Source organism: Camelina sativa, chromosome 13, assembly GCF_030686135.1.
Source record: "Camelina sativa cultivar CO46 ecotype springtype chromosome 13, ASM3068613v1".
Lineage (NCBI taxonomy): Eukaryota > Viridiplantae > Streptophyta > Magnoliopsida > Brassicales > Brassicaceae > Camelina > Camelina sativa.
The window spans coordinates 21,582,278-21,592,057 of NC_141892.1; the positions used below are offsets into that span (position 1 = coordinate 21,582,278).

At 31.5% G+C, this 9,780-nt stretch overlaps 2 protein-coding genes and 1 pseudogene across 2 annotated transcripts; 2 read left to right on the forward strand and 1 right to left on the reverse strand.

Moving 5' to 3' along the window:
- The first annotated feature begins 497 nt into the window (after window positions 1–497).
- LOC104738369 (long chain acyl-CoA synthetase 5-like) lies at window positions 498–1,326 on the forward strand. The gene is made up of 3 exons (XM_087480040.1): window positions 498–781; window positions 853–972; window positions 1,055–1,326. Exons 1-3 carry the CDS (start codon window positions 665–667, stop codon window positions 1,109–1,111), a joined length of 294 nt encoding a protein of 97 aa, XP_087336166.1. The 5' UTR covers window positions 498–664; the 3' UTR covers window positions 1,112–1,326.
- Window positions 1,327–4,199: 2,873 nt separating this feature from the next.
- Window positions 4,200–5,758, reverse strand: LOC147929822 (uncharacterized; annotated as a pseudogene).
- A 1,509-nt stretch (window positions 5,759–7,267) lies between these two features.
- LOC104738370 (putative protein phosphatase 2C 54) lies at window positions 7,268–9,396 on the forward strand. Its single transcript, XM_087480245.1, has 4 exons — window positions 7,268–7,521; window positions 7,931–8,409; window positions 8,720–8,868; window positions 9,066–9,396. The coding sequence occupies exons 1-4, from the start codon at window positions 7,383–7,385 to the stop codon at window positions 9,187–9,189; spliced, it is 891 nt and encodes a 296-aa protein (XP_087336371.1). The 5' UTR covers window positions 7,268–7,382; the 3' UTR covers window positions 9,190–9,396.
- The last annotated feature ends 384 nt before the right edge of the window (window positions 9,397–9,780 follow it).

Sequence of the window (9,780 nt, forward strand, 5' to 3'; positions counted from 1 at the left end):
CTAAAGATCTATTAAAATAGTTTTAAAGTTTTTTATGGGATTAAAAATTTAATGCGTAGAATTGTTTTTGGAAAAATCGAAATGTATAAATGTTGTCAATCTATTTATGACAATAAACGTATCAAATTAGGTCGATTTAAATAGTTCCATTAATTGAGTTTCTAGGATATGTTATTTTAGAAAAATCGTTAGGGTTTAATGTTGTAAATAAAACAAATTAAATAAGCAAAACTTAAAGGGCATAAACCAAAATGTACTTCAAAATGTTAATATAGATTATATGTTAAAACTAAAAGTTGGATAAAATCTATTTTTAAAAGAAAACTATACACCATATAAGATATAAATAAAATAAAGTATATAAAAAAAATATTTATTTCAAGAATAATGAAAAGACATGTGTCACAAATATAAAATGCCAAATGTCGTATTGGCAGACAAAGTTAGAAAAAAATCTTCTCATATTATATAAGAAATTCATCATCTCACTTTTGTATGGGATTCCTAATATTAATTAACTGACATCTTCATCAGCATTAAGTTATATCAATATGATTTTTTTTATAGGTATGGGTGTATGGAAACAGCTTTGAGTCCTTCCTTGTCCCAGTTGCTAACCCGGCCCAGCAAACTCTTGAACGATGGGCCGTGGAGAATGGAGTAAATGGAGACTTCAACTCCATCTGCCAAAACGCAAAGGCAAAAGCATTCATACTTGGCGATCTCGTTAAAACCGCTAAAGAGACTTGGCGAGCTCGTTAAAACCGCTAAAGAGAAAAATGTTTTCTTATTTTTCTCTTTCTCCTCTTTATTTGGAACTTTCTTTTGGTTTTTAACTCTATGCATTTGTAGTTGAAGGGTTTTGAGATCATTAAAGCTGTTCATCTAGAACCAGTTGCTTTCGACATGGAAAGAGATCTTCTTAGTCCAACTTACAAAAAGAAGAGGCCTCAATTGCTCAAATACTATCAGGTAATAATATTAAAACATTAGGCTTTATCAAGCTTAAAAGATTTAGGTTTTAATATCACTTTCTATTGGCGTTATTGAACAGAGTGTGATAGATGAAGTGTACAAGACAACAAAGGAAGGTCAAGCTTCCGGACAGTAGTTTTCCTTCTACTTATCTAATTCATTGTTGCATAAGACATTAAGACACTAAATAAGTTTATATTGATATTTTGAGAAGCTTGCGCACCAGATTGGAGATATTACATAGCAACTTGACATGCTACAACATGTACTTTTGATTTTTACTTCCTTTAAAAGGTTTCACGTATGGTTCCAAACTTGGACACGGAATATATCTCGCAATCGTAGAGAAAATGGTATGAATTGGGTTATTAGACATGTCATTATGGATTTGAGTGTAATTGGAAAGTAAATTTTTGTGATTGGTAAGTAAATGTCGTCACTAATGGATTAATGTAATTAGGTAATTGTGTCAATAAGTTGGTAAGTAAATGTCAATAAGTTATAAGGATCCAATATGGTGTTTGTTTTTTTTTAAAGATAAACGGAATAGAGCTTTCTTGTCTCGGATCGCGACTGCCGACTTGATGATGTTTTGCTTATGCTGATGGTGTTTGATATGTATCGTTTGTTTTTGTATGATATAAAATTTGTTAACCAAAAAAACCTTTGTACAATAAATACAACATTTAGAGTTTAAAGTATTGAAAATGAGCTGATTTTAAACTGAAAGTTACAACAAAAGAATTACGTAGTCTATGCTTCGGATGTGAAACCAATAGCAAAGACCATCAGCATAAGCGTCCGTGCCCGACATGTGAATGGTGCTGAAGCGATTGCGGATGTTGTTGGTCGATAAGTTTGATCATTGATGCATCGATCTCTCTATCTCTATCCATCCCGTTTTCATTGAAAGCACGGAAAGATATTTAAAACTTGAGCCATATGGCATATTGATAAGAATGCTTCAAGGGTGGTTTTAAAACCCTCATTTCGTCAACGAAAGATCGACAAATCCAGAATGGTGTAAAAATCATGTTGGGCTGGATTGAGTACAAACACATCCTTCGCCAATATAACGAAGCGGCGTATAAGTATAGCTAGAAGCGGTGCTCAAGACAGAATACACTATTTAATTCTTCTTGTTTATTCATTCCCGTTTAGTTAACTGAATCTGTTCACCCTGACAATTTCTATCTTTCGATCAATAAATTAAAAAGCACCTTTTCTTAATAAAGAACCAAAAAAAATACTTGCGGTAAGAAAACCCCTTTGGGGAGGAAATGTGACGTGGTTCTGTCATTATGAACAATGAACAATGAACGGTTTAAGTGACCGTTACTATACAAACGTCATGTGATCGAAACTTTGGTGTTACAATTTGGTGAACCAACTCTATAGAGACACGTGAATCTATTCAACTTTTTCGATTGCTGAAATTTATGAATTCAATTCTGTGAAAACTCCAATACTATTAGACTTTTGGTAAAATTGAACTCCAATATGTTATTAGAACTTTTGTTTATTTTACGGCTTAACCGTTCTAACGATTGGATAATTCGAACGATACCATGCCTAATCAGAAAACCGGTCCGGTACTTTTTTTTTTGGTTGTCAAAAAAAAAAACAACAATTCTGGTTTTCTTCTAAAAAGTTTTGGTTGAAAATTTTTACATTTTTTTTGGACAATTGACAAAAATAGCACACATTTAAGTTTTTGTTCCAAATCTAGCACAGTTTCTCAAATATTCCAAAACTAGCACAAATTTATATATTATTAATTTTTGGAAAAATCTAAATTATTTATAAAACTAAAGGTTATGTCGTCTCTTCTCTGCGTCCACCGACAAGATTCATCTTCTCAACCCAAAAAGCTCCGCATGCGATTCCCATCACCGGAGAGAAAGAGCGACACAAAAGCTATAAAATCTTCGAGTTCTTTTCCAGCAGTATCGGATCGAAACGGCTCGTCGTATCCTCTCTTCGTTGATTCGATCAGATTTACACTGAAAGAGCTTTTCTCCGTCTTCTAGTTATTCTATCTGTCGTTGAAACACGATTTCTCCTATTACTAACATAATCGAAGATTGTTTCTGAAGCTGCGGAAGTGTTCTTCGCCATGAGGAATTTTGGTGACTGAAACTGGTACTAACAAATCCATACATATTTTAAAATTTGACTCTCGTAATGCATTGAAGTGATTATTAAGTCGTTAGAAGGATTCAGCATATATAGCTCATGATTTTGTTTCTCTTAGGATTTTAGAAGCAGGTTGAATGAGGTTGATGTTGATATCAGCAGAAGAGAGGTTCTTGAGATTAGCAATAAACCTCTTAAAGAAGGGTTTGTTGATGATGTTTTATTTTAGCTTTGCATTCATCATATTTGCTAGTCTTTGTTGAGGTATCTAAATTGTTCTAAATAGAATTTGGAATCTGGAGAGAATGAAAGGCTGAAGAGGCTTTGTATTGAATCGCTTAACAATTTTGTTGATCAGGTTGTTTCATTTTGGCTTAGATCCGTACTTTTGAAGTGTTTCTTTTGTGAGTTAAACAAAAACATCTTATATGTTTCTATGGTTGGAGATATATACAGCTTGAGCATCGTACTAAGTGCCAAAGCTTGAAAGAACTGAAGAGAGTGATTGACTCAATTAATAATTTCTTATTAAGAGAGTGATTGATAAGTACTCAGTTGCTTATTGCTAACACTTATAGTCTTAGTCTTATACCATGTTTTCATCTTTATTGCTTATTGCTTGTGTGTTGTTTATTGTTGTTTCTTGTATATTGATGTTTTTCTTAGTCACATTTAAAAATTCAGGAAGCACTATTGAGAATTCAAGAAGACTTTCCTGAAACATATTCTCTGATAAAATTCAACTTTTATCGCAGGAAACAGAGCTTGGAGATTTTTTCAAGCTATGTGATCTAGTATGGAACTTGTGAAGCTTTTATAGATTGTTTTGGTACTTGTATGCATCATAATAGTGTCACATGTTTCTGTTAGCACTTTGTTTTACTTGTGATTGAACTTCAGGAAACATTATTTGAAATTAAGGAAGGATTGTATGAAATTCGGGAAGGATTGTATGAAGATCTTCCTAAATGTCTGAAACCAGCTAACTTTGGATTTCCAGTTTAGTCCACAGAACTAAAAGAGAGAAGAAGAACAATAAACATAGCATAATCTTCTATTTTATTGGCTTAATTAATAATTTCTTCTCTTTAGAAAGAGGAGGAATCAAAGGAAGAGTTGAAAAAACTAAAGAAGTTGAGCTTTAAAAGTCTTAATCAAATCAATCATTCTAATCTCCATCTCCTTATGAAGCCTCATTGTCTCCTTCGCAAAATCCACCTTCTTCTTCTCCATTACCATAAAATTTTCATCAACACTCTAATATCTGCTACCATGGCTCTTGCTCCTTTCCTCTGCCTCTCACCACCATCTCCATAGTTGTTCCTTTTCCTCTTCAAGATCTCTCTTTGTCTTCATGACAAGAGTCATCGATCCACCAACTCCAGCAAATCTATATAAATTGTACCAGATCTTGTCATTATGTAGTTAATACTCCTCAATTTGCTATGTCTCTCTTCATCTTCATCTCCATAATCCTCATCTTCGTCCTCTTGATAGTGATTATTCGAATTTGGAGGCATTCGTGTGAGAGAACAGCCTGAGATAAGCGCAAGGTTCTAATCCAACTCTTCCATTTGATTATATAAAAGCCAAATCGAGATAGATGACCAGTCAACATCAGAACAAGCTGAGACGACGACGGCGATCTCTTCCCCGTGAGTTGATTCAGTTTTAAGAGGACCACAGTTACAAAGAGTCTCGTCGTGAGTCCAGAGTAAAGTTTGGTTGGGTTTTCTTGCTACGGCGGAGTTTGTAGCGGCTAAAGCGGTGGAGTACGGTGAATCGAATAACCAAATCGTCTTGGCATTTCTTACAAAAATTGATGAGGATGAACTAATAATGAAAATCTCGGATGAAAGGATTGAACACAGATTTTGCCGGAGAAATCTCAAATTGTGAATTTGATTTTACCACCACCGTCTGTAACATAGAGGCGGAGACTACGGCCAATCCATCAGAGCAGCATAATTGAGTTGAGATGTAAGAAACGTAAACCTTTTTGGATGACACAATCACTCCGTTTCCAAATTTTAATTTTCAATTAATATTTTTATATTAAAAATGCTACATTTGGAAAAGTTGAAAATATGTGCTAACTTTGGAATAAAAACTTAAAATAGCGCTAGTTTAGGATATTTTTTTTTTTTTTAACTCAGTGAAATGTTTATTTTCATTTAACAAAAAGAAACTGTAATACATAGTTTTAGAAAATCTACTTTAAATTCATTTTAAGAGCTATTTCCTGATAATTGAAATTAATTTTGGAGCTCTTTCCTGATATTTTAAATTTATATTTTTGTAATTTTGGTGCTTAGCTGCTTAAAAAAAAAAAGTGCTTATATAATAGTCGCATAAAGTTAACCAACGAACATCATGGAAACCCATTTTGGATTTTTTGGTGGATCATTATCCTGCTCAAATGTATTCCAATTAATCAACAGTCCTTAAAAAGAGAAATTTATAATCTTCTACCTATCCGTTTCATAAAACTAAGCATTGTTGTCGCCGTTTCTTCCTTTGCATTTTTTCTTTCAATTGGAGCTTTTTGAAACATATGCAAGTTGACGAACAAATATGCATGCAAGTTATGAAACAGACGTGTGTCGTTTCACTCGTAATATGTGTCTGTTAGTGGACGGACCTCCATTCGCAGGCATATGATGTTCTTTTTTGTTTCTTTCTATAAACCTTATATAATTACAAATGCTTTACTCATTTGAACTATTCGACGTATACTAGTGAATCAATGGAAAAGAGAGAGATATTTCCTCAATCAAGTTTGGATATTTTGTAGATTTTTAGATCATTTGTTTACAAGAATAAGAAAAGAATATATATTTTTGATACTAGACATATTTTATTAGAGTTAAGAATAATGTTGATGGATTCTTACAAAATTTATTTTGTAATATCCATATAGATATATATTAGATCGGTATTCATGCTATAGCATAGATTGAATTTTATTTTACACAAAATTTATAAATATTTTTATATATTAAAATAACTTTTAATATGTTTTATTACTTTTTTTAAACATTTTCATCATTTAAAATTTTAACATTTTATATTTAAAATGTCATCCGTTATAAAAATCATAACTCATTTTCTCACATAACTCATTATATTTAAATTGTCGTCTGTTATAAATATGTTAAATATATTTGAATAATTTTTTTATATGTTAAATATTTATTATATTCTTTAAAAAATTTAATTTAAGCTTGAATTTTAGAATTTATAAATAAACTGTTTTTTCTTAATCAAACTTCAAATTTAAATTTTCCACCATTTTTAAATATAGTTTCACAAATGTTCGCTTCTTTATAAGGAGATAGTATTTAATAAATATAAGTTGATTAATAATAGCTATAAGTCTGATTTTTTTTAGAAAATGATATTTATGTTTTGTTTAGAAAAAGTGATTTTTAATAACTGTATGTTAAATAATTTTTTTAGAAAGAATTTTGGATTTTACCCGTAACTCAAAATATCATGAATGAGTTAAAAATAATTAATAATTTAAATATTCTTAATGATTGGTTTTATTTTGTTATGTAGTTTATAATAGTATTTGATTTTATTGTAATTAACTACTTTTAGTAAGAGTATTTCTTAATTGTGCTTCCGAATTATTATTAGGAGATATATTTTCTTACTTTTTTTTTTGGGCAAAATTTTCCTCACCTATAGTTATCTATATGTATATTTAACTACTTAAGCATGGTGAAAAAACCAAAAAAAAAAAAAAAGCGTTCTGGTTGTCATAGAATATAATAATAAACCTAGTATTTTGAAAATTATAGCAAAGTCGACGAGAGTTTTATTAACCTGATTAGGCCAACTTGGCCAAGTCTTCAATGTTCTCACCGACCCTTTGATGGAGTCGATCTCCCATGTTTGGGTTAACGAAGTGTATAGACCACTTGACTAGTAGACAAAAAAAGAAAAAAAACAAAGATATTTGAATAGCCACATATATAATCACAAACAATGCGGTCTACCAAGGTGTCTAGATTACGGTTTCTATTTTTAAGTACTTTTCTTGTTCCATGAAAAAACGTATCCGAAGTGGCTATCTCTAGACCGTCATAAATTACATTTTTTTTTTTTTTTCATTTTTTTTCATTATAACAATATAACAAAAGAAAAAAGACACGACAAGATATGTGAGTATATATACATAAGCATGTGTTAGGTATATAAATCACTTTTTGCCCACCTCAACGGGTGTGTTAGTTTGCGAAAGGCTTTAGAGAAGTCAAAATATCATGAAATCGGACATCACTCCACCAATACTCACCGAAGATGGCGACTGCAGCGAGAATAAGAGAGTAAGAGTTGCTGATCCGGGATGTACCGTTGGCGGCGAGGACAGACCTGTGAAATTACCAAAAATCGAAGACGACGGTATACGTATCTTAATTACTAGTTATATATGATAGTCCTTATATAGTATTTCGTCTTTTCGAATTTTACAAGAGTGTTTGAATCTAATCTAGCACAAAACTGTTTTTTGTTCTTTTTTTTTTATCATTATCTTGACATAAGAACTTTTTTTTTTTTTTTTGGTCAAAATCTTGACATAAGAACTAAAATGTAATTTTACAAACAAAAAAAAAATTATGATATATTATTAAAGAATATTTTTATTGAACGTAAGACTTATTTTTTTTTTCTTGGTTAATAACTTATAACATAAGAACAAATTCTAAAAGTAGCAATCAACGAAATATTCAGATTAAAGCAAAAACATTTTGGGGTGAAGAAATTCTATATTGTACGTTTTTTGACAAATAAATTATCTCGACATATTTAGGGGATGTTGGGACATCAGGAGGAGGAACACAAGTTTTAGTCGATGCACTTATGGCTGACGTGGCAATCAACGATAAAGACGGCAGAACAAACGCCGTCCACGGAGTAGTCTCAGTCATGGGACGGCAGAGAGCTATGACAACCGCCGTTTCCACCGTTGTCGACGAGATTCCGTCTTATGACATTTTCGGAATTTTTGACGGTCTTAGGCTCGCTAAATTCTTCGAGGACAGGCTGCGTCGGCTCGTGAAGGAGGAGGTAAAAGCATGCTACGGCTGTGGGGCGGCGGCGGACTGGAATAAAGTTATGAGATCGTGTTTTTCGGAAACGGTGGGGACAGTGGGGACAACCGCGGAAGAAGCGGTGGTTACGATTGTCGGAAAAGAAGAGGTGATTGTTCTGTGCCGTGGCGGTGCAAGGGTGGTTCTTTACTCTCAAGGCGGTGTAGCTTTGCCTCTATGCCATATTCATCATCACAAGGTAGTGTTTTGTTGCATTTAAATTCATTAAATTAAATCACTTATTTTGCATTAGTGTGGGCATGATTTTCTGTGTTATTTAGTTTTTTTTTTTTTGTGGTACAACAAAATACGATGCTAAGTTTAATTACATAAATAATGTTTTCTTTTCCCATTTTTGTAATTTTAATAATAAAACAAATCACTAAGAGAAACTATTGTATACTTTCTACCGTAGAAAATATAATCTATCGTCAGTCACAAAAATGTTTTTTTTTTTTTTTTTTTTTTAGTATATCTAACCGAATATACTTTTTTTTCATCTTTTTCAGAATGGTGTGGAGCAAATCCTGAAGATACATAAACGAAAAAAGATAGACGATTTCATAGTACTTGCATGTGAAGGCCTATGGGACGTTGTCTCCGACAGTGACACATATCAGCTTGTCAAACGTTGTCTTTACGGCAAATTACCAGACGGGTTAGATCCTTACTATATTAGTTTTGTTTCTTTTCAAACAAATTTTGATTTCTTGTTTTCTTTCCTAATATAGTTAGCAATTTATGTGATTTTCAAGATTAATTTCTCTCCATTATTGTTTAATTGGAGAGTAAGATAATTACTATAAGAATAGTAGAATCTGATACTTGTTTTGTTTTGTCTGATATATATGGCAGATGTACAAGTGAATCAAGGACGACGAAGGCTGCAGTGATACTGGCAGAGCTTGCAATTGCTAGGGGAAGCAAAGAAAACATAAATATCATCGTTATTGATCTCAAAAGCTCCTCAGTTTCCTAGTTTTTTTTCCCTTAATTTTAGTTTTTTCTTAATTGCGATTCTTAATTATTATTATTATTACTTTGTTTTTTTCTTAGTTAAAATTTTTCCATTTTACATCTTTCTTTTTTAGATGATATCTTTTTATTATTGTTTTTTTGTTCGATTAGTTCTTTTTTTTTTTTCTGTTTATGTAATTTGCTTGGGAGTTTGTTTCTCACACCTCTACTTTGTCATCCTCCTCGGTGACAAGTTATTATTTAAATGTATAATATATAAATATATATATATATATATATATAAATATATATATATATATATATATATATTGAAGGTAACTTTTTGAATTAAAGTTATTGCATATATACAACATTGTTATACATATGACGCAAATTCTGTGAAAATTAATTCATCTTACTGTAGCTGATAAAATGTTACCGTAAATATACAATGCAAATAACGATTCTCTTTCTGATATATTGTTGATTCAAAGTGATATTTAAATAATACAAAAATAGAAGCGTCAAAAATATGTAATACACTATACAGATCGGAGAAGAAAAGATACTAGTAATTTTAGTTACAAAAACAAAGTCATTCACAACAGTTTGG

Bases quoted from the DNA above. Each gene is read 5' to 3' on its own strand.
- LOC104738369 (XM_087480040.1), top strand. From the start codon at position 665: ATGGAGACTTCAACTCCATCTGCCAAAACGCAAAGGCAAAAGCATTCA. The intron at 782-852 runs GTTTTCTTATTT...ATGCATTTGTAG, and splicing joins AAACCGCTAAAGAGAAAAAT to TTGAAGGGTTTTGAGATCAT. The intron at 973-1,054 runs GTAATAATATTA...GTTATTGAACAG, and splicing joins AATTGCTCAAATACTATCAG to AGTGTGATAGATGAAGTGTA.
- LOC104738370 (XM_087480245.1), top strand. From the start codon at position 7,383: ATGAAATCGGACATCACTCCACCAATACTCACCGAAGATGGCGACTGC. The intron at 7,522-7,930 runs GTATACGTATCT...CGACATATTTAG, and splicing joins ACCAAAAATCGAAGACGACG to GGGATGTTGGGACATCAGGA. The intron at 8,869-9,065 runs GTTAGATCCTTA...TATATATGGCAG, and splicing joins TACGGCAAATTACCAGACGG to ATGTACAAGTGAATCAAGGA.